The sequence below is a fragment of the Hoplias malabaricus genome, chromosome 1 (genome assembly GCF_029633855.1).
Source record: "Hoplias malabaricus isolate fHopMal1 chromosome 1, fHopMal1.hap1, whole genome shotgun sequence".
NCBI lineage: Eukaryota > Metazoa > Chordata > Actinopteri > Characiformes > Erythrinidae > Hoplias > Hoplias malabaricus.
The window spans coordinates 30995127-31019363 of NC_089800.1; the positions used below are offsets into that span (position 1 = coordinate 30995127).

Below are 24237 nucleotides of genomic sequence, written 5' to 3' on the forward strand. Positions count from 1 at the left end.
TCCCGTGGCTGAGATTAAACCTTAACACTTATAATCCAAAAGATTAAAAACAGCAGCATGTTGTATGCTATCGTCAACACCAAACCCTAAGACTACCATTAAATTAGCTTTAATCCAAAACGGAACACTGTTATTTTCAAAATCTGAGAAATGCTTGTGCTACACTCTCACAAACTGCACAGTATTTATAGCACATCATGTTATAGTGCTGGTTTTGAACAATTAATACTAATTTGTAAAAGAGAAAATATGAAAATAAATAAGTAAGACCCTATAGAGTGGTCACGAGGCCCCCGTTTTCAGACACAGCCTGAAAGAGCTGTGAAAGAGCTGGCTTCCTCTGGCAGCAGCTGAACTCCCAAAGCCTCACCAACCTTCCCACTAAACTGAACAGAGGCCAGCGGTCGTAAAAGGGGTCCTGGCCTTCGCTGGCCTCCTGCGGCTCTGAGCCCCCGTCCTCCGCAAAGACATCAGCGTCCAGGTCCTCCAACTCCTCCTCCAACTCCTCCTCCACCTTCCCATAATGCCGCTCGTCTGCGAGCTCGGTTATGTCAGACTCGGAGTCGGAGAGGGTGGGGGAGGGGGTGGGGTCACTCATGCGCTCGCTCATGCACGTGTTCAGTATTGGGGTGCTGGAGCAGCCGGAGACACGGGAACTGGGTTAGTACAAAACACACACACACACACACACTCATGTCGTCTCTGTCCAAAAAACACACAAATCACCACTTATTTCTACATCTTTTCCTATCCTCCCCCAAAAGGTAGTGCAGTTTCTGCAGTGCAGAACTCAGAGTAGCAATGAAACAGGCTCTACTCTCCCAGTTAAGAGCTCAGTGGAGCATCACAATGATATTGCAGCTGTAATTTTACTGTAAAAATGCTACTTAGTGCTACTTTATCATTAATTAGACATAATGGTGCCCACATTCTTTGCCTGTTTTTTGGACAACAATGATGTGCACTTTCATGTTTGATGACACAATCAATCACATACACTTCATACAGACCCCCCTCCTCTCTCTTTCTCACTCTTTCTGTCTTTAAAACATCCCCACACACAAACACATGTCTGAACACACTCTGAAGCGCAATCAAATGAGCACTCATTTACACACACACACACACACACACACACACACAGTCAAAGTGATCAGCTGGGCAATCTCTGACACTTCAAATTCTTCTTCTTTTTGGATTATTTTTGGTATGAGATTGTATGAATCTTTGGATGCGGAACTTGTGAATACAAAGGGCCGACTCTAATGTTTCAGGCCATTTTTTAAGTACCAACATCTACATGTGCACTATTTATATACACAGGCAAACCTCACATTCTTTCTCAATCGCTCTCTCCCCATTTTCCTCTCTCCTATGGGGCATTCCTGCAAAATTCCAAGCTGATTTCTTCCAATGTTTATTTGGGGATACAAGTTTTCTGTGGCTTTGTAACCACAGACCAGTTACAGACTTTACCATACCTTACTCTTAACTGAAATGTACAAAGCTTCTGATCCTGACATTCTTTGAGGGCAACACCTTGGATTCAGCTTGATGCTCCAATCAGACTCAGGTTTACTCTGCACAGCGCAGTGTTAATGAAGGCAGAAGCTCAGCTGCTGTATCTCAAAGCAGGTACATGCCATACACACACACACACACACACACACACACACACATACTTGACCTGATTGTGTACTGACCTGCCTACAAGACGGAACCAGGGGAATCGGTCGTAGAAAGGGTCACCACCGGTCAGCGTGTGGTCACAGTCCTCCATGGCAGTGCTGGGCACTTCTGCAGCACGATCGTACATTTCTCTCATCAGGTCCAGCCTCTGTCTGCAGAGAGAATGGCCAAAACTTTAACACAAGGCACAAAATAAACATTTCAGCCTTAATATTAACAACACCCATAACTTCAAGAGCAGGTATAATGTGGGTGGTGGATCATCCTCAGTGGTGCAGTGCAGTGGTGGTGTTGTGTTATTGTCTGTTGTGCTGGTACGAGAGGATCAGACACAGCAGTGCTGCTGGAGTTTTTAAACCACGTGTCCACTTACTGTCCTCTCTGTTAGACACTCCTCCCCTATCCACCCCGTAGATGTAAAGTCAGAGACAGTAGCTCGTCTGTCGCTGCACAGTGTGTGTTGTTCATCCTCTAATCCTTCATCAGTGGACACAGGACGCTATTGGCTGGATGTTTTTGGTTGATGAACTATTCACAGCAGCATTGCTGTGTCTGATCCACTCGTACCAGCACAACACACACTAACACATCACGACCACATCAGTGCCACTGCAGCACTGAGAGTATTCCACCACCCAAATCATACATGCTCTTTGGGGGTCCTTAGCAATTTTACTCAGTGCTCTTATTTCCCAGTGCTTGTTTTGACTGTTTTGCTGTGTGTAACCTCGTCTTTGCACTTTCACATAAACATGGGCCCAGCGCTGTGATTGGACAGACTCAGACGAGGAGGTGGGGCAATTCTGAAGCGGACCAGTATCAGAACCGCTCGTTTTATCCTATGTTTTCTGACTTGGGCAGCACACAGAAAACTGACTGGTTGGTCTTGTTTCACAGTGTGTGGGTTGGTGGGCCCTAGATTCACACATTAATGTGATCATGCACTGAACAAGATATTTCTTCATAATATGTCTTCACTAAATCATTACAAAATTCCCTCAAAATAAGTAAAACGGATTATTTGGTTTCTGACAATATATTTCTCACTGTTATTAATAAACATGGACAGAAGTCATTCAGGCATCTAGATGCCTGCCCTATCTTTACATCCACATTTATACATTTACAATTATTTACATTTATGGCATTTTGGCAGATGCTCTTATCCAGAGCGACTTACAAGGTTTCTGGTATTACAGATAAGCCAATGCAGTGTTAGCAGTCTTGCCCAAGGACTCTTATTGGTGTAGCACAGACTGGTTGCCCAGACATGGAATCGACCCCAGGTTTCTCACATGTGAGCCAATGGTGTTACCACTGTACCACACCAAACACACCACACTGTGCTACAAACACAGCACTTCACCGCACCTCAGCTTCTCTAAAGTCCAGTAGTGTGTGGCCCCATTCTTCTGGTCCTGGACCTCCACAGCTACAATGGTCTGAGGGAAGGGTCTTTTCTCTCTGTCCTTAGCTACACTGGGGGGCAGGAGATCAGGAGGAAGTGGAGAGTAGAGTGTGTCCGTCAGCAGCACAAACTGGAACTGAACCTAGAGAGAGGACAGACATTATAATGATCAGTTATGAGCAACAACACTATAGTCTCTGTGTGGATGACTTTGCTGTTGCCTGTGTAAAATACAAGAGATGAGAGACCCAAATATTACAAACACGTTTTAAAGCATTTTGGTGTAATGTATAATTGTAATTCAAAATTTAAACATTCTCCTTGTCTTTTGTCATTTTATTAAAACCAAAAAATACTAAAAATGAAGTTTATCGCGGGTGTTACATTCCAGGACCACCCGCGATAATCAAAAATCCGCAAAGTAGGGCCGCTATATTTATAAGTATTTATACACTATTCAAAGGTTTTATGAACCCTCCCCCACACTTCTAAACTACATAAAGCTTTCCCATTCCCTTAATAACCATTCGTTTCCAAGAGTAAATATGCACTATATACTGTCATTCGTAATATTTTATGATTTACAACATTCCTTTATTGTTAGGATTAATATTTTGAATATATTTTTATACATTTTGGGATTTTTTCATGTAAAAATTCATCAAATATATATTTTCCACCGATCGAGTTCCGAAGAAAACCCGCGAAATAGTGAAAATCCGCAATATATTTTTCCCATTAATATTTTAGAAAAAGCCGCAATGCACTGAAGCCGCGAAAGGTGAAGCGCGTAGTGGCGAGGGACGACTGTTTTAATACACTACAACACTGAAACCCCCTTCTTTAAATTGTCTAAACCAAACTCTGCAGTCCTTTTTCCTGATGGAGCTCATAACGAATGCAGCTTTTTTCACACTACTTCATTTTTAGGTTATTTATTTTATACATAATACTATGCATCAGTTACCACAAGATGACGTAGGAACAGGAGAGTGTTTGAATTTGAAATTACAAATATATTTTACACAAAAATTGCTTAAAACGTATTTCTACCGCTAAAATAATAGGAACACAGTTCCCCAAACCCAGAGGAAGCAGCAGAGCTGCTCACCTTCTTCTTGAGCTCTACACTGATGGCATTGGCCTCTTTGAGGAAGATGGCATTACCCCAGAGCAGGTCTCGAAGGGAGGTGAACTGATAGAAACGCCATTTACGGAAAGCCCAGAGAGCCAGCTCCGTCTCCCGTTTGGTCCACGCCACTGCACAAAGAAACATCATGGGTTTTACAGAAACTCAGAGAAGAGTTATTTCTGAATGTGTGTAAATACAGAGTGTTTATTTCTCACCCTCTTCCTCTGGTTCCTCTTCTTCCTCTGTGGTTTCTGGGTAATATCGTGAGTCGACCTGCCTCTGAAGAGCCTCCAGCTTGCTCTCATAATCCTGAGAAGTAAATAATAGTTTAGTGAAGCAGCTGAAGCTCTGTTTGTTGCCTTCTATGGAGCTGTGAAAGTCAAGTCTTACCAGCCTTTGCTGCTCAAGAAGGTTGCTTGCTTCCTCTCTCTCTCTGCGATACTGGTCCTCCAGCTCCTGCAACCTGGAAACACAGCATTTAACAGATGGATATCAGGGGTGGAACTTGGATCGGAACAAAGCAAGCCTCAGGAGGTTAAGGACGGTTGGGTACTAAGCAAATGTTGAGGTTTAAGCATTGGTCCAATCATCGGGAGATCAGGGTTTCATCACCTGTGAGTCCTAAGAGAGCACAAATGGCTTTAATCTCTGGGGTAGGGGTGTTTCTTGCCACCTCTAATCCCAAGACACAATGACAGCCAACCAATATTAATATTGGCAACTGTCTTTTGGCAAAGAATGTGTATTAGTTTTAGTCTCGTCTAAATTGGTGTTAATTTTAGACCAGATTTAGTTGACAAAACTAAAAGTACAGTATATTAGTCTAGTTTTAGTTTCCATAAAATAAAAATTGTTTTTTAAAGGTTACTATTTCAGAGGTATTATTTAATTATTATTATCTTTATTATTATATAATAATTATTATTATTATAGTTGGCCACAAACAAATCTGTCCACCTTTTTCTTCAAATACATTTAGCATTTATTTAACATTAATATTTTATTTTCAATGTGCGCAAAAAAAAGGCATCGCAAACCGAGACTGAGTCAACTCCAAGACTCAACTCTATGAATCACTGGCTAACAGTTAATACAAGCGACAGACAGATAGAAGAATAGAATAGAAGAATTGATTTTTGGGAGTCAACTCCTCTTCACTAACAAAGCTTACTTTAAATGTCTTTCCCACTGCTGTCTTTCTGTTTAGACAACTTTTATGCAAACTCTAAAATCATTTTACACACAAAGAACACACCGCAAAAGAAAACACTTCTGCAATGATTGTGCAAATCATGTTTTCTTTTAGGAATGTGTAGAGATTTCGGTTTAAAATTGCATGAGTCCACTTTTTTTCTTTTAAAAGTAAACCTTTACTCCTAACAGTCCTGTGGCATGGGGCATACGGAATATCTAGTGTTTCTTTGAGTCTGATTCCAAAGCCACATCGCTGTTCACAATGAGCGGTGGCATACATTTATTGTAATTTGTGAAGAGGAGTCGACTCTCAAAATAGAAAACTAAAAACAGATGGAGCATTTTCCTGTTTTATTTCCTTCTGATTTTCTATTTTTGATAAGAAATAATAGGTAATTTATCAGGTTTTGACATCATCAATTTCCATTCACTGATGAAAAGTGCGAAAACATTTTGTCATAGTTTGTTGTGAAAAAACAGGTCATTACTGAATATATAATTTGTCAAAAATGTATTAAAGAAGTGAACAATGCAGCAAGCATGGGCCTCTGTCTGCAGAGGGCACTCTATTCCAGCACATTGGGCTGCACATAATTCTGCTTTTATGGCAGTGTGTGAGGTGGAGGTAGACATCCAATATTGAAAGCAAGCATGCGCTTGTCCTCCCAGTGTCCGTGTGTGATGGGAAAGTTCAGCTAACAGGCGGAATTATATATGACTAATTATTGGGTGAATATTCCGTAAAAACTAGGGTTTAAAATTAATTAAAATCATGTGGTCAGAGAATTAGTGAGCATGACTTAAGAGCTTTATAGTAGCAAAGTTTTATTGGAATAATAGACTGTAAATCAGTTGCATCTGACAGAATATCTCCCTCTTACCTCTGTTCCATCTCCTGTTTCATGTCTATGCCCTGTTTCTCCAGCAGCTCTCTCTGAGCGAAGGCCCAGTCCACAGGCTCCACAGGGGTCTCAGCGCAGGGTGTCCGCTCCCGCTCCTGTCTGGCCTGCTCTGGGTCATTAAAGCGAAAAACGTGGCTCTTCCCCATGATGATACGGTTCCCTGAAAACACAGAAACCAGCTCCAGCACCTATTTGTACTAGCGAGGATAAACATTCTGTTTGAACTCTAAGCACTTTTGTGAGTCGCTCTGGATAAGAGCGTCCCCTAAATGCTGTAAATGTAATGTAAATGAAGGCCTTTTCCTAGGAAAGTTTGTTTGGCTGTTAAAATGTTAATGTTGGTGGGGATAATGCAAAGTGCTTTGGGGCTAGGGTTGCATGGTATAAAGGTAATATTGTATAGCGCAGTATTTAAAAATATGGATGGTAACTCAAAATGAGGGCAATATTTATGACATATGTGTGGTGTGTCAAATTTCTGGTCGGTGGCCAAAGAGTTAATTCATGTGATTTTAAGGGAGCCACAGGGAGGTGGGTGCTGTGGGAGCCCAATGACTGCTGATGTCACACTCTACAAACAAGTGGCAAATAAACACAAGCCCAATAGCCCACCGCAGTTGTGAGCTTAGTGCTGAGATTGGGTTAAAAGAAAGAGGAAGGTATACGGCTTTATCTCTAAATGTGTGTGTTTTGAGCCTCAGTTCGCTGAAATATCATCTGCTGTGGTGTGCTGAACCACAAGTAGCCAGCTATGCTTCTAAACATTGAATAACCTTCTAACTTCTCTTATTTTCAAACTTTTCTGTTTCTCCAGAAACACTCGCTGAAATATGCTCTCTCTAAGAAACTGTTTTTTAATGATCAACACGTGTGTCAGGGTGCACTGTCGGGCTGTGCAGAGCTGAACTGCACAGCACTGAAAACCCTTTACTCCACCCACCACAGATATGAGGCCCATGCAGCCTGACAGTGCATCACCCAAGTTTATCCCTGATGCTGCAGACTCACCTGATCTGAGCACAGTTGGTTCTGTCACTCTCTTGCCATTGACATAGGTCTCCGCATCACTGCATGGCTCCAGGACGACCATTCCCTCTCCTGATGTGCTGGTGCTACTTGTGAAGATACAGTGCTCTTCCTTAATGAAGTGACCACTCAGGACAATATCCTGCCTACAGCTGGCATCCTCACGGCCAACTCTAAAAGACAGAGTGTGATTTGTGAGACAAAAAGACATGATGGACATAGAGGGAAAGTTGAATTTAATTGTTGGTATTTGTCTTGATTTACAGGAATTGTGCCAAAAGAAATAATTAAAACATGCAAGTAAGCCATTCACATAAATCTCAGTATTGAAAAAGGACATGAGCAGCCCTGTTTTTAGAATGAAATGTCCTTAATGTCATGCATGTATCTATTTTAAAAGGTGCAATGTTCAATGTCTACTTAATGTCATTCATGTAGATACAAAATCAAATGTGGTAAAATAAATAAATGTATAAATAAATAAAAACTTGTTTAAAGGATTGTGCCATATGATGATCATCCTAACAAAATGATACAATGTCACAATATACAGTTATGCTGATTCTGTATATATCTGCCTTGCACTGGACTGGTTCAGGATTTCAGGACTCTGATTGGATAAAAGAGAACTAGGACCTGCCTGGTGTGTGTGTGTGTGTGTGTGTGTGTGTATGCATGCATCCTGGACACCAGAGGTCCTCTGCAAAGTACTAAAGGGTTCCCATGACTACGAGATTAATTTCACCTACACATTTCTCCAGGTTTAAAAGCTATTCCTTCTCTTTAGTTCTCTGAGATGTATGTTCAGTTCTGCTGCAATTCCAAGCCTTTCCCTACTTCTAATCCTCATAGTTTTAGACCCCTTTGCCTGTCCTGACCTTTGGATTTTGTGTACTCTGAACCCTTGTGCTTTCTTTTGGACACCTTTTCTTTCCAGCTCTCTGACTGAATTTTGTGCCTGTGTTTACATATTGTGTATTAAAGTTCTGTTTTTGAATCCTAACCTCCCATCTGGTGCTGATATGTCACAGTAAAAATGATCAGGCCACAGATACTCCACCCAGGTCTTTTTATGTGCATCTTGACATTTTTGAAAACACATCTGTCCTCCTTTTTCAAATAAAAAAAGCATCCACACCAACAGTATGTTCTCCACACAGAAAACAACAAGAAAACACTGTGCTGTTGCTGCCCAAGTTGTACATGTACAGATGAAAGGCAAGATCACTGCATGTAGCTTTTAGGTTGAATTGTTTTTGTGTGCTAGAGTGTTTTTTAAAATCCATTAGTCACAATTAGTCATGGTATAACGATAATACCATATATCACAGTATTTTAAAATGTGGAAGGTATCTTAAAATGAGGACGGTATTTATGACGTGTGTGTGGTGTGTCAAATTTCGGTTCTGTGTCTTTAAAAGCCGGCTAAAATGATCATATGCATTTAAGAGAGCCACAGAGAGGGGGCACTTTGGGAACTCAATGACTGCCAATCGGGCTGTGTTTAGCTATACCATATATTGTATATTACCCCATACCATATACTGAGATATTATTTTGAGACAGTATTACGATATGAAAAATGTGGATACTGCCCATCCCTAGTCACAATATATGTACATGGTAAATCACAATCAGGAAAATAGAACAATAACTTTGTTAATAATTTTTGAGACTTTGCTGTAGACTGTAAACTTTCTTACTTGGTGATTCCATCTTTGATATAGTAGAGCAAACACTCAGACATCAGTGGGTCTTCATTCAGGTTGACCAAGTGAGGCGTCTGAAAAGTAGAATTTTGCTGTCACTAACTCCTCAATGATCTGTCAATGAGAACAAGTGAACTCTTCAGTGAACACACCTTCTTGGGGGAAAACACTCCAACCGTGCCTCCGTCTTCCCTCATCGCCACTCCCATCTCAGCCAGAAGAGCCTCCCTACAGAGAACAGCAGACACACTCAGGCTTGAGTATCCACTGTATGAGAAAAGAGTATGAATGCAGTTCCTGAAGGCTGAAGTCTGACCTGTCCATCCTGATGGCCTCTGTACGGCGCAGCTTCTCCTCCCAGGTCTCATTGAGCTCTGCTATGATCTTCTCAGTTTCCTAATGACAGCGAACGTCTCAATGAAGGAGGTCAATAATAACAGTAGAAAGATCTTGCATGAGAAAAGACGTTTCCATGTCTCAGAATTAGGGAATGGCATTCAACGTCCAGGTACTAACCATTTAACACAAAATCAAAGTCAAGGAACTGGGATAGTGACCGTTTCCCAGCAGCAATGGCTTAAATTCATGCTAATTTTAGTGAGAAGAACATCCATCCATGTGGTCACTTGCATAATTATCTAAAATTGGTACCAATTTCACTGTAAATGTGATTTGTCACATTATTATTATTATTATTATTATTATTATTATTATTATATAAGGTTTGCATGAATCACAAGGTTTAAAATAAATTCCAGTGGAATTTGGAAGTAAATGTGTGTGTCGTGTGTCAAGTGGGGCACAGCAGAAAACATATGGGAACAACTGCCATAAGCATTTAACTGAATACATTAATGTCAACTCACGGAGGAGACCAAATAAGGTCAGTATCCAGAGATTTGAGGTTTAACTGGAGGTGGATTGGGTTCACTATCTGGAAAACAACAGGTCACTGTTGCACATACTATCTATAGCTTTTAAATGATTATTAATTACTTTTACATCTAAACCATTTACAGCAATTTATAAGTGTAGTCTTATTCTAAATGGTACAGTGGAATAAATACAAGTGGCATGCATTTTGTATCTCATACATTTGCCTTCCTGAACCCCCACCGGCAATAGCATCCCTCTTTTTGGGAACCACAAGTTTAGGAGATGAATTTGAATCTGTTGAATCTGATATAAATAAAGATGGAGCCAGCCATTTATTTTAGAATGTGATCAATCAACAGCCCAAATGCTGATAGTGAAAATAATAAAACTGCAAAAGGGCAGTAGCTAAAAAAAACTCCACCGTTCCATACAACAGAACACAGACAGGACAGGAGTAAAAAGCTCCACTGCGCTCCCTTCTCCAGAGCTTTCACTCTAATTTGGACTCCTCCAGCTGTAGTGCGGCAGTGCACACTTGTGTTTAGAGGGAGTGTCTTTCCATAAAATGACCCAACCCAGTAATGAATTTCTAGGTTAATGGTTCAAGATGAGTTATGCAAGTGACCACTATTTTTTATCCTTTCATTTATCCACTCATCCCTGATACCTTCAGCCTCTCGATGGCCTCCTCGCTGCCGGGGCTGAACATGATTCGGTCGTGCAGGCTGTTGATGGAGCCGGCTCGGCTGGACAGAGCAGACAGAGACGGGGATGGACTCATCCCAGTCATGGCATTGGTCACTGTGGAGAGATCACCCCGTTGACTGACAGCCTGGAGACTACTGACATTAGTCTTGTAATTGGACAAATCTGGCCAGCACATTTTGGGATGATAAAAAAGAGAATGGGAGCACAAGGCAGGAGAATTGAGGGAAGGAGTGAACGTCAGAGAAACGGAGAATTAAGGAAAAGGAACAAGGAGCAAGAAAGAGTGGAAAGCATGAGAAAGCATATTCTTCTTATAGGAGAAACTTATAAGTAAAGAATGCAGCCAATCAACAGTCATAAATTTGAGGGCTCTTGATTAGCCAATAAGCAACCAGACTTTTTTTTATCACCTTGATAGCAGGATACACTATTGTGTTTGTGTTAAATATTTCAGTCACTAATGCCTCAAATTCATTTCAGTATTGTAATCATGCCTGAGCCGTTAGCTTAGAAACGTGCCGTCAATGAGGCAAAGGGGCTAAGAGCAAAACCAGCAGCAGAAAAATCCTGGAGCACCACAAACCCCTCTGCTGCATGGACAAACTGGGCTATTGCTGGATCGCTTAGCGCTGCAGACAGAGGTTAGGGAGATGTTTAGTGTTAAGTTGTACCTCCAACTCTGATCTGCTTCTGGCTTGCAGAGATACTATTCTCACAACATCTGCTACTCGTGACCGCATTCAAGATCTGCTAAAATACAGCTGTTAGCATAATGCTACCTTACCCTGGCTTCTGGTTGTCATTTGGTCAAAGTCTAAAAATATATACTGTATTTTATGTGGATTCTAATGTTTTTACCCCAGCTCACTACTGTAATCCGAGGGGCCAGTATTGAAAATTTTGTGGAAAAGAAGGAGAAGCAAAGACTTACTATGTTTTTGCTGTCTGAATTAAGCTGTTCCACCTCTGGTTAACAAGGTCCATTTCAGATTAAGAAAAAACACATTAGCAAAACCACCAGACGTAGTTTATTTACCAGTTTCTTGTTTGATTATATACTTGCTTCTTAAATTTAAAAAAAAAGAAAAAAAGCTCTCTGTGCTTCTATCCATCCATCCATTATCTGTAACCGCTTATCCAATTTAGGGTCGCGGGGGGTCCAGAGCCTACCTGGAATCATCGGGCGCAAGGCAGAAATACACCCTGGAGGGGACGCCAGTCCTTCACAGGGCAACACAGACACACACACACATTCACTCACCTGCAGACACTTTCGAGTCGCCAATCCACCTGCAACGTGTGTTTTTGGACTGTGGGAGGAAACCGGAGCACCCGGAGAAAACCCACGCGGACACGGGGAGAACACACCAACTCCTCACAGACAGTCACCCGGAGCGGGAATCGAACCCACAACCTCCAGGCCGCTGGAGCTGTGTGACTGCGACACTACCTGCTGCGCCACCGTGCCGCCCCTCTGTGCTTCTAGTGTGAGAGTATTCAAACATTTATATTATTTATTTATTATATTTAAATAAGACTGTTTATGAGGCTAACATTCAGGTTATTCACCAATTTCTAATTTGAATTTTCTGTTCCAACTTAAGAAAGTGACTCTGCAAGGCTGAAGATTCCTGAGACATCTGTATGATAAATGCTATGGCGGTCCAGCAAACTAGGCTTGCCCAGTATCCGTTCACTTTGGGAGCATTTAGGACTGTGATGTTCCAGAGCAACCTGCTTCAGCCTAAGTGAGCTGCAAAAGCACCCGGTTTTCGAACAAATACACACATTTCATAGCCGTTATTCCAAGCCCGGTAGGTCGATATGCTGAGAGAAAGAGAGACAGGAGAAGAGACAAATGCTTGAAATATAAACGCACACCATTCACTTGTTTTTCTCAGGACACTGACATTATGACTTTACCAGGGATCGTTTAGCTCAGAAAATAATCAGCATTCATCGCCCAACACCAAACGTAGCTGACTAGCAAAGACTTCTGTGGTTCATGAAGTTTTAGTGTTTGAGTGTGGCTCTGGAGCTACAAGCTAGAGAGTAACAGACCCTTCAGACCATCAGTTAACATGAGGTAACGTCCCACATCAGCATCAACCGCTTCAAGTATTCTCTATAATGTGAACACAAGTATATCACACTGCTAAAAACAGTAGCAGCAACCAACTTAATCAGTACCTTTATCCATGTTTTCATAAATGAAACATTAAAATCACCTCTTTGTTTCTGCACTCGCTGACCACAAAGGAGCACTTTGTAGTTCTTCAGTAACAGAATGTAGTTCATATATTGTTCTGCATACTTATTAAACCCCATTTCACCATGTTTTTAATGGTCAAAACCCCCACAGAGCAGGTATGATCTGGGTGGTGTATAATTTTCAGTGCTGCAGTTTTTAAAACCCTCAGTGTCACTGCAGGACTGAGCATAGTCCACCAACCAAAAACACCCAGCCGACAGCGTCCTATGTCCACTGATGAAGGACTAGAGGACAACTGACACACACTGTGCAGCAACAGATGAGCTAATGTCTTTACATCTACAAGGTGGACCAACGAGGTAGGAGTGCCTAACAGAGTGGACAGTGAGTGGACACAGGGTTATAAAAACTCCAGCAGTACTGCTGTGTCTGATCCATTTGTACCAGCGCAGCGTACATTAACACACCATCACCACCACATCAGTGTCACTGCAGCGTGTCAGACCTGCTTTGTGGGGGTCCTGAACACTGAAGATCAGGGTGAAATGGGATTTTAAAAGTATGCAGAGTGACATATGTACTACAGTCTGTAATTGTAGAACTAAAAAGTGCTCCTTTATGATCAGTGGGGCTGAGAGAATGGGCAAGGAGTGTGGAAACAAGGAGGTCAGATTTGAATGTTATAGGCAAATCTATGTGAGATAATTTAAAGAGGTGAGAGTGTGATGACTGATCACTCACTTTCAATGATGTCCCCAAGACCCTGGGCATAGAGCAGGTCCTTGAGTCGAGCCACTTCCTCCTTCAGTTCACGCACTAGGCGGTTGTTGGGGTCTTCATTGATGACGGCGTTGCAGCGGATCTGCTTCGCTCGGTCTGCGTACCTGAGCAGCAGGTAAACAAACGATAGGCACATTTGTGATCTTAAATGTAGAGTGCGCTTGGTGTGGGAGTTTTAAATGGTTAAACCATGAACACAAGTGATCAGCATTATCTACTTTATTGTAGGCCACTGTTAATAAGGCTACACCATACCTACAAAAGCTTTTCTTGACTAGAGATATACATCATCCAGTAGTGATAACACCTGATCGTCAAAACAGCTGAGGCTAAGAAGGTTTGAGCCTGGTCAGAACTTGGATGGGAGACCACCTAGAAACGCTTGTGGGGGTGGTGTTGGTGGGGCCAACATCTAACACAACTCTAATTCTATAAGATATTTCCATTACCAAGAACTGATTCAATTCAGTTTGAACACACCTTTAATGTGGACACACAATCTTCAGATAAATCTATTGAAACAGCACAACCCCCATTACAAAATGTTCTCCCAGTGCAATTACATATTTCCACCAGAGATTTCCAATTCCCCAAAACTCACCAAACTTACAATATTCAGCTTTAATATAGTGTTACCTGAGGGTGCTCAGGGTCTCATCATAGTTGATATCTGCAGGACTGAGAGCTGCTACCATGGCTGTGCGTGAATTTCCACCTATACAAACACAACATCATATGCACAACATAAATATGCAAATTAGTTCAATGATAAATTATGGCAAATTAACAGCAAGGGAGAAACAACTGGGGGCACGACAGACCTCCAAGTGTATTGCTTATTGTTCATATCAACCTATGAGCAACTGATGTATATATTATGATATTATAAAGCTCCAAATATAATGTAAGTTTCAAGTTATGTGGTCAGAATTAGGCTATTTTACAAAGGGGGTTATTTCCAAGACCAAGAACTTCTAATGAAATTCTAAACATATAATCTCAGTGGTAAAGCTGAGCCATGCAGTGGAAACATGACATTATAAATGTTTTAAATCTTATGAAATATCCTAGCATCTTTGAAGTTTTTATAATAAAGGATAAAAAGAAGTTTGGAACTGGAAATTATTTGGAATTTTGAAGCCAGTTTCTCCAGAACTAGTCAGAACAGCAAAAAATAGACTAAGATTTGGAAAAACATAAATAATAATTAGGTAATAATTATTAGTTCATAGCAAATTATTATTATGGGATGTAGTGGGGCAGGGGTGGGCAATCTTATCCGCAAAGGGCCGGTGTGGCTGCTGGTTTTTGTTCCAACCAACCAGGAGGTCACATGATCATTTGTTTTACTCAAGCCAACTAATTAAAGGAGTGAAATCAGGTGTGCTTGAGCCCGAATGGACTTAAATCCAGCAGCCACACCGGCCCTTTGCGGATAAGATTGCCCACCCCTGTGGGGGGGGGTGTAGTGTTACCAGTCGTCTCTTTGCTCTACCACAGAAACACACAATCTCAAACTTAAAAGATGGGAACCTCTTTTGAGGAGAAACACCGGGAGAGGCCTTGCCCTTAAGGGTGGGAATGCCTTGCACTCTGCAGACCCTGAACGCACAATCCTGAGGCATGACTATTAAACCTGCAGAGGTGGTAAATGCTCATTTGGTAGAGCACTGGTTCCTTATTTCCAGCACACTCGTATTTTCCCCCACCTCTGGTGAGTGAATGGCTCTCATTGGATTGTGGTTCGCTGGATGCAATCCGGCACCCTTTTGAGTTTCCAAGTTTTAAGAGTACTGGGGGCTGGGTCTGTGATAGCACATGCAGAGCAGTGGGATCCCCACCCCACGACAGTATAATATTTTTATACCAAGGTTTTCCCTTAGCAGCCAAGTCAGGACTGAGTCTCTGTAGGGGATAAAGCTCTCTGCCTTCTTCTTCTTTTTGTTCTGGAGAAAAAGAAGCACCAGTATCAGGTTTTAAATCTTTGAATGTTTATATATTATCAGCACAAAAACATCAAACTGTTCCTACATCAGTTTTTACCTTGTTTGGTAGAGAGTCCTACAAAGAAATGGAAAGAAAGATACATTTAGATTTAATCTTAGATTTTCAGGCTGGCTAAGCTCAAATAAATGACAGATCAGTTGCAAAATCAACAGCATATCGCTGTTTGAGGAAAACATGTATATAAACTTTTGTGGATGTTTAGTTTACTACATTTTTTAAACACAACAGCTGTCCTTCACACTTTGTAAACATTTCATGACAGAAATAGAAACCAATAGAAACTCCAAAATTACTTGGAATAAAGTCTTTTTTCATTGAGTTCCACTGTAAGTTAAGAAGGTCATTTCCTGTAAAGCTTCAATTTTGGCGATGATGACATACAAAACAAACAAAAAAAAACTAAATAAGTAGAAATTTCAGTACAATCTCTCTCACCATTTCAGCTAAAGCAGAGATGACTTTGCCCAGTGTGGTCAGAGATTTATTAATATTAGCTCCTTCCTAGAAACAGAGCAATAACAGTCAAGTCATTTCATGGCCAAAGCATTTGATTCCTTTACTGGACGCACTGAAAATAATCCCTGAGCATAGAGTCTGACCATGAGAGTCTCACCTTCAGTCTTGTCCCTTTGGCTCCGGTTGAATCAGCTCTTTCGCTGCCTGCCAAGTCCACCAGGCTGATTTTGCTGACCTGCATCAAAGTGGAAGATGTTGTAGCTCAGCCAAATCATTTTCTCTAATGCACAGTAAATTACACAGTGCATCTGTGTCGTTAGTCAGCAGCATGCTCACACAGCATCACCATTTTAGAGAGCAGGAATCAGTCTTTTCAGTAACTAATAAATGCGTCATTATAATTTTAGAGCGCAGCAGTAGGATGTACCTTCTCCGAGGTGTTGTCCGTGTCGTTGTCATGCCGCTTCTGAGTGAAGATGATATTAAATACTGCGTGGGAGCGACTGCTGGTCTCATTCATGTTGGTAGCTGCCACAGTTCTGTGAAAATTTAAGCCAGATTTCGATCTTACAAAATGTTGAACAGATGAGGGTGGCTTCCCAGACTGGGATTCAGCCTAGTCCTGGACTACATAACATTTTGAATTATGATTTTCCATTGAAAAAAATGATACAGTCCAAGACTAGGCTTAATCCCTGTCTGGGAAACCACCCCATGCTGACCAAGATATAATCTAGATTAAACTAGATCTGAGCAAGAAAATGGTTGATCTAATCACATTTAGAGCTATCTAGAAGTGACTAAAGATTTCAATGTTTGCAGCTGTCACAGCATATTTTGCTATTAATAGTTGAAAAACTAGTCAGACATGTATTTTTAATTTCAGATTGGTTATTCTCATCCTCAGGAGAACAAAAGACCTGATCTGAAGAGATCTGACACTCTTCATCATCTAATTCAGACGTGGACGTGGAAACAAGCTGAGATCTGAGCGCAGTGAATGAATCAGCTTCAGTGTGTGAAATGAACCCCTGCTTACCAGCAACTCATTTACATACCATTTGCATGAAGCATGCCCTAATTCATGCAGAAGTTTCAGTAGTGAGGTAATAAAAGATGGAGTTCTGAGTCTCAAGCGCCAATGGTTGTGCTTGTAGGTCGAGACTGAGGTGGAGCACTAAGTGCACTGCTCCACCTACTAAACAAACTCTACAGCAGGGGTTTCCACAGTTGTTAGACTGAGATATACTTTTTCATATTCTTTTTTTTTGGTGAATGAATGTGTTTTATGGACTACTTCAAACTACCCAAAGCGGGCGGGGAGGGTGGTTGCTTTGAACAGAAACAGTCTTTTTCATTTCACTTAATCATTTCATTCATTTCTGCAGCAGCTTTTTGTGTCATTTGATTCATTTCAGCAACAGCCTTTTTTGTTTTGTTTTATTAGACCATTTCTATTGGGAGATTACAATCATCAGTGAGTTTAGAATGATATTTGGACTTATTTTCACTGAGGAAAAAGCTATTTCACATTATTTCACCATGCATTATAAGTGCACGGTGTGATCAACTGGTTGATCACGATTGACACACTAAGCACCCCTGTGCTACAGAGTTAAACTGAGCGGTGTGTGGAGAATATTAACAGTAAACAGCATGTTGATTGGTTGGAGATGGTAGAATAATGTGATTGAGGTGTGAGATGGAGTTCCTGAAGTAAACAGTGTGTTACTGCAATGGAATAGAGGCTGTTGCTTCACCCGCTGTGTTCAGGGCATATAAAATAAAGAAGCACATTTAATGTCTATAAACAGCATGGAGGAGGGGCAGTGTGTGTTTATATCAGTGCACATTTCCACCCGCTTCTGGACTGGAGCTCTTAGTGTTAGTGTCTGCTCCTGTACTTATTGCATTGGCTGTTAATGATGATGTGGATAGTGTTGAATCTTTACTGCAGATAAAGCTTTTTTTCAGGTTGTTAAACTGTTCAGCTGCTGTCCACTTGCCTGGCTTTGTTTCCAGAGTCCATCAGGTCCTGGATGTCATTGTAGGATGTGACGGCCAGCTTGGACAGATCTTCCACATAGGGCCCCATGAGCGGATGCTCTCGCACACGCAGGTTTCCTTTGTTTTTGGGATTCAGCAGGTCACGCACACGCTCACAGTAGATCTCCATATAGCTGACCTGAGGTTACATCAAGAATATAGCTATAGTTCATCTGAAACACATCTGAACAGAGACTGCTGTGCTAGGAAACTGTGGCGCTATTCTCACCTCCACTGAGTATGACATGTTGTTGTCATTATTGTCGTTAATCTTGGTGAACAGGTCTTCGCAGAGCTGTCAGAGAAAAGAGATATGAACAGTTCAGACAATAAACAACACTTTTCAAAATCTTATGGATAACAACAGCTTTTTTTCATGAAATGGGGCAGCTCATTAATTATTAATGATTATTTATGGAAAAGTGCTTTGACACCACTACTGTTATAAAATGAACCACACACTGTAGAGACAGCTGTGGTCTAAACTTAGAGAAGTGGGCTTGGGAACAGAAGGTCGCTGATTCGATCCTCTGGAGTGGCAGCAAAAATGAGGGGGTGGGGAGAAGGAAAAGCACTTTGTCATCCCTTAACATCCACAGCTTAAGTGCAACATTAAACTCGAACTGCTTCCAAGGATTTAAGGTGGCAGCCCACCAATTGTGGTGTGTGTTTCATCCTTACCATACACAGCTGAAGCTTAAAGCTTAAGCAAGACACTTAACCTCCAACTTCAAGGGCATCATATTGGCAGCTCACTTTATGTGTTCATTGCCCTTAATCATGTGTGTGAGTCAAATTTCATTGTACTGCTGTGCAATGCCAAAAAAATCACTAATAAATGAAGTGAAAATGAGATGTTACCAGTGGAATGATGCCCTGCTGGTCTTTCTCCTGTTTGCCCATCATGGTGTAGGACTTTCCGGCTCCAGTTTGGCCATACGCAAAAATGCAGACGTTGTAGCCTTCAAATGCATGCAGGAGCATCTCTTCTCCGATGTCTTTGTACACCTGTTTCTGGCAGGCATAGTTAATGTCCTCCGGCTGCAGCACACAGAGAGAAAAGAGAAATGTAAACACCAGATCAAATCTTCTAATACATTAAAACCAAGCGACTCAAGCAAGAGGCCAGTGGTCCTTTTGACCACTGATTGGTATCTGACATAGTGTGAGCTCACCGATGTGTGAGACCAGTAGGAATAGTCAAAGTTGAAGCTCTTGTTCTCCTTTGGCTGTTTGGGGTTGATGATTGCTGGAAAAGAAGAAAGATTATTCAGACAACATCACACAAATGGTTTTCACAGACAATTTTGGCATTCTAAAAGTCATGTTCATGACACATCACTTCGTAGTGTGCCGCACACCTCCCCAGAAATGTAACTGTGTATCGCAACAACGCATACCTCACAGACTAATAGAGATCAAGTTAAGGAGAAATCAACCATAGACGTCTGGGGCCATGAACTCCTTTCTTCACACTACAAATCTGCCAGATGGCATCAAATAAGGAATATAGAGGTCGACTTCACAGACAATAGAAGTAATACTGCTACACTCTGTAATTGTGTAATTGCAGAAACTCACAAATACAAATGGCACAGAGCACTTGCTCATGCTACACTGTAGACCATAAATCGACCTTAGGGGTTGGCTTTATCACTGTGAGATTGCTGGTTTGATGCCTTGAGATTTCTCAACTCTCCAAAGCTGGGAGTGCCAAGAAAGCACAACTGGTCTCATGCTCTAGGTAGGTGAGATGGCCTCCTTGACTCGCTTCAACATGTCATGATGACAGGCAAAGTGGGTGTCTGTCAGCTGATATGATGAACCTGGGCTGTAGTTGCTCTCCTCTGGGGAGTTTGCTTCACCTTTCTATCATTCAAATTGTAAGTCATAATTAATAAAAGTATCTACCTTAAATGTAAAAGTAATTCATTCAAATTTCTTTGAATGTGAATGCATTATAATGAAAAGTCGTCAACACATTTACTGGCCACTTTATTCCCAATCCATTGCTGGTGTACACTTCTGTTGCATTAATCATCCTCTAGCCCTTCACCAGTTGTCAGATTCTGTGCTCAGAATCAGATTCCTCTGAAATAGAGGGAACTGATAAACCGTGTGGCTAAAGGGTGGAGCTCATGATGAGGTGGGTTGGCTGGAGTCAAGAGTGTTTAACATCAGGTCAGGAAATGGGTCATGCTTATCTTACAGAGACAACATCAAAATCTCTTTAATCCAACAGACACAGGTCCGAGGGGGTGATGCGTGCCATCCCTGGGATTGTGGGAATGAGGTCATTAACCCGCACTGCCTCCACTAACAGGCACAAAGCTTTGCAGTGTGGTGAATATCACATCACATCACATCACATCCTGCCTCAGCTGATTCTGTTTACCCGCTCACACAGAGCAACAACAAGCCATTCTCCGCCCTTGCCTCTGCTGCAGAATGGAGAAATCCCACTCAGAGGAAGAAAGAGTCTTTGTTTCGAGTATGTGAAGGATTCTGGTAAAATCAGTACCTCAGCCTGTTTCATCTTCAGTTTTGAAATCAAATCTAAACGCTTGGGAGAGACAGTCTTTAACACACTCAGGGGTAAAGCTCGCTAGACTACAGCTCTCAGTTGTGTGAGGTCCGATTTTTAAAATGTTTTTCTCACATATGCAAATGTTATACATGCTCATGTATGTACATAGGAGCGTTTTTAAATAAGTTCTGTGTGGATATAATATATTAATGCAGGTAATTTTATAACTAATATTAATATTGACAAAGCCAAGAGGTTTATGTTTGATGGTGATTTCATGTTTCCAGTTTGTTCTTGGCAGTTTTTCTGTGGCTTTTATGTTGTTCATATCAATATCAGAATTATATCATATCAATTGAAATTTAGAAATATATTGTGATATGAATTTTGGCTGTATCGTCCAGCCCTAGAAAGCAGGCCTAATATATGGATCCTACTTGTATGTTTGATGTAGGTAAATAAATATTTTACACATTGTCACTGTCCAAAGAAAAACATATTAGTTTATTACATCATTTGAACACAGCAGCTCTCTACACACTACACACTGTTTTCATAACGAAATGACCAACAGAAATTTTTCAAAATGTTTTAAAAAAGTTAAGAATATTTTTCCATCTCCTGTAAAGGTACTATCGTGGAGCTACATTTTTCCATGGACATTGACATTGTATGAATCAGTAAATATCAGTTTTAGTAAGATATGTAATGTGCATGTGCAACTTTTTGAACACTACTGTGTTACAGTGGGAGGTACAGTTGCACTGCAGGTAGAGCTAAAGGGCCAATTTTTTTGTTACAATATGAAATCCCTAAATTAATTTCTTTCTGAAATATCTTATTTATGCCATTGATAATATGGATATAATTTTTAAAACAATTTTAAAATATCCATATTGTTGTAATAGCGATATTCTGACTTGTTTACACAATGATGCAGTTAGGCATAATGTGGGGCATGTTCACTGAGTGAGTCATTTAGGCATAGCAAGGGCATCGTAAATTTTCTGTGTGTTTCTGTGAGTTTATTCCAAAAGCAGGTGTAATTTGTCGTGTAGAGGTGGTTTGGTTACATAATATCAGATGTACATAGAAAACAAAAAATTCCATTGGCATTTGTTTGGTTGCAATTAATTACATATTTTTCCGAGGTTTGTCATATTGGTAATCATGACGTTATCACTTAAATGTCCTGAAATATTGTGATATTATTTTAGGGCCATATCACCCACCCCTCCCCAACCTCACACTTTTTAATATAACTCACAGTGTACGTTTGGAAATTAACTCAGAGCCTGTTTACACATATATTACTGGTAGTTCATCCATGCACAGAATTCATCATGAGGGAAATTTTTTACACCAGTGGGTCAAAACGCATTGGGAAAGCCAGGTGTCCTTTGCTTGTGGGAATTTTATAGCAGACAGTTTATACGCCATCTTTCATGAGTGCTGAAAGACATGGTGCCAGTTAATACTTCATCAAAGCACCATCCATTATTGACACAAAACACAATTTGCCAGAGTGTGTGTGCCTTTCTTGCTCAAAAGCTTTGGCAGAGCGGTGAGTTCATGTGAGGCTGCTCCAAAACAGACGCTCTGGAAACCAGTAAAACCTCAGCCCAAAGAGAGTGGAGTACTCACTGGTTGTGTTGCCTGACATCTGAATAATGCACTTGCTCTCTTTCCCGATTTCTCTGGAGTTGAAAGGACGGACCCTCACCGCCACCTTCACGGAGGCTCCGGCCATGGTGACGGAGTGGTGGACGCTGTTGTGATGGAGGTAGTATTATAGCAAGTCCAGTTACAGAGGCGGCCTGCCACCTGCATGGGAAAAGTTAGATCATTGGAGAGGTCATAGATCGGGACAGAGAAGTCGAAAACAAAATAAAGCATTTCACAAACACAAGGCAAAAATTAAAGCATGACCAAAAAAACATAAAATCTCGCAAAATGTAGTTCATTAGATGAGAAAAAACTGCAGTCCTAAAGTTCTCTTCAGAGCCACACTTCCTAAAAATCCAATAAAAACTGAAATCCGGGATTGTTAATCCACTTGTAGTTTCTCAGAGCTTTATCTGTAGCAGCCCCAAAACTGTGGAATGGACTGCCACTCCACATATGGATGTCATACAGAGTTGATGTTTTTAAACCAAACTTAAAAACCTGTTTTATTTCTCAGGCATTTCCTCTTAAACAGTTCTATAGCTTTTGTTCAATGTCCAGGAAAGAAAGATCCAGACACTGGCATAACTATACAACCACTGTCTTCCTGGACACAGATTACTGTACACAGACACGTTTCATAAGATTTTAATGAGGAGGCCTCTAAGGTTGTTTCTGGATGGCTACACTCCAGCAGAGTTTCACCAAGAAGGTGCAAAAATTTCCTCGAAACCCAGCTGAGCTTGCAAACAATTATTCAGATGTAGAAACTGTCCATCACAAAGATTCATACTCTGCAGCTCCTAGTTTATATAAAGCCAGGAGTTGTAACATCACATGTCTACCAAACATGCTAATGTGAACAATGCTAGTGTAAACGGGTTAAGGTGGGTGGAAACACAGAACACCTGGATTCAGATTTCAAAAATGCAGTGTTAATATTACTAATGTGAAGCCATTTTACAATGAGGCCAAGACATTCATCTTTAAGGCTGAGGGCTGCATGATTAAGGCAGAGGGCTGTGTGGCTAAGGCTTGCTTTTTTCTGCCTCAGCTTCATGCGCATGTGGTATCACTTTACAACTGATGCAGGATATCACAGGTCTGATGAATTCTATGGAAAGATCTTTATAATTCTATGCTAAATATGTATTTTAAATGGTCTTTAAACCTTTCAGGAGATTCTGGAGATGAGTGACACTTATGAGCACCTTCTTATGAGTTTGGGACATTCTCAGCAAACATGGAACATGGAAATATGTATCACGATAAAACATCATCAATACTGATTCGATACTTTCATTTAAATGCAAACCACCAGAAAGTCACATAACTATGCATCGTTTGTCAGCACAAGAGTGCTCCCTCTCTGACGCATAAACAACTTATCGAATTGGAGTGTGCTATGGATGACACACAAACAGCTAATCACCTGCAGCATTTTGCTGTGAATAAAATGTGGATAAACGCTGAAGAAATGGCTTGACATGTGTTTAGACATTGTTAAATGTTAACGTTAGCATTTTTAGTCTCTGGGGCAAAGCCTGCACTGAATTGTGGATATGTTTTAATTATGTTTTTATGACACAAAACAGAGATCCCATTATTATTATTTTTTTATGATGAAAGAATTACATTACTGTTTTCAGTGTGTTAGTTTTTCATTATCTGAGCAGGAAATCAAAATGTATATTTACATTGGTCTAATGAAATCTTTCCTCGTGGATTTGACTGATTTGCATATTGTGTGTGTATATTATGTTTTAATTTGTCAAACGATAATATAATAACAGAATTAACCTTATAAACATTTCTTGCATTCACTCTACTATCTTTAGAAAGAATTTTTATATCATGATAATTATTGATATCAGTAAAAAATAATAACGTTTTTTTGTCC

General features: G+C 40.8%; 1 protein-coding gene across 1 annotated transcript in view; it reads right to left on the reverse strand.

Moving 5' to 3' along the window:
• The window catches only part of kif1ab (kinesin family member 1Ab), a 44733-nt gene that overhangs the window by 18220 nt on the left and 2276 nt on the right, over window positions 1–24237 (reverse strand). The window contains exons 2-25 of the mRNA XM_066662123.1: window positions 22317–22496; window positions 19321–19394; window positions 19007–19186; window positions 18375–18440; window positions 18106–18284; window positions 16527–16638; window positions 16257–16334; window positions 16079–16144; window positions 15680–15697; window positions 15504–15582; window positions 14273–14351; window positions 13598–13740; window positions 10604–10737; window positions 9377–9456; window positions 9213–9288; window positions 9055–9134; window positions 7334–7524; window positions 6305–6485; window positions 4620–4692; window positions 4445–4538; window positions 4209–4357; window positions 3061–3239; window positions 1704–1841; window positions 375–632 (exon numbers count right to left, since the gene is read on the reverse strand). Of these exons, the coding sequence (XP_066518220.1) occupies window positions 375–632; window positions 1704–1841; window positions 3061–3239; window positions 4209–4357; window positions 4445–4538; window positions 4620–4692; window positions 6305–6485; window positions 7334–7524; window positions 9055–9134; window positions 9213–9288; window positions 9377–9456; window positions 10604–10737; window positions 13598–13740; window positions 14273–14351; window positions 15504–15582; window positions 15680–15697; window positions 16079–16144; window positions 16257–16334; window positions 16527–16638; window positions 18106–18284; window positions 18375–18440; window positions 19007–19186; window positions 19321–19394; window positions 22317–22422 (2813 nt within the window). The 5' untranslated portion in view covers window positions 22423–22496. The remainder of the gene's footprint in view (window positions 1–374; window positions 633–1703; window positions 1842–3060; window positions 3240–4208; window positions 4358–4444; window positions 4539–4619; window positions 4693–6304; window positions 6486–7333; window positions 7525–9054; window positions 9135–9212; window positions 9289–9376; window positions 9457–10603; window positions 10738–13597; window positions 13741–14272; window positions 14352–15503; window positions 15583–15679; window positions 15698–16078; window positions 16145–16256; window positions 16335–16526; window positions 16639–18105; window positions 18285–18374; window positions 18441–19006; window positions 19187–19320; window positions 19395–22316; window positions 22497–24237) is intronic.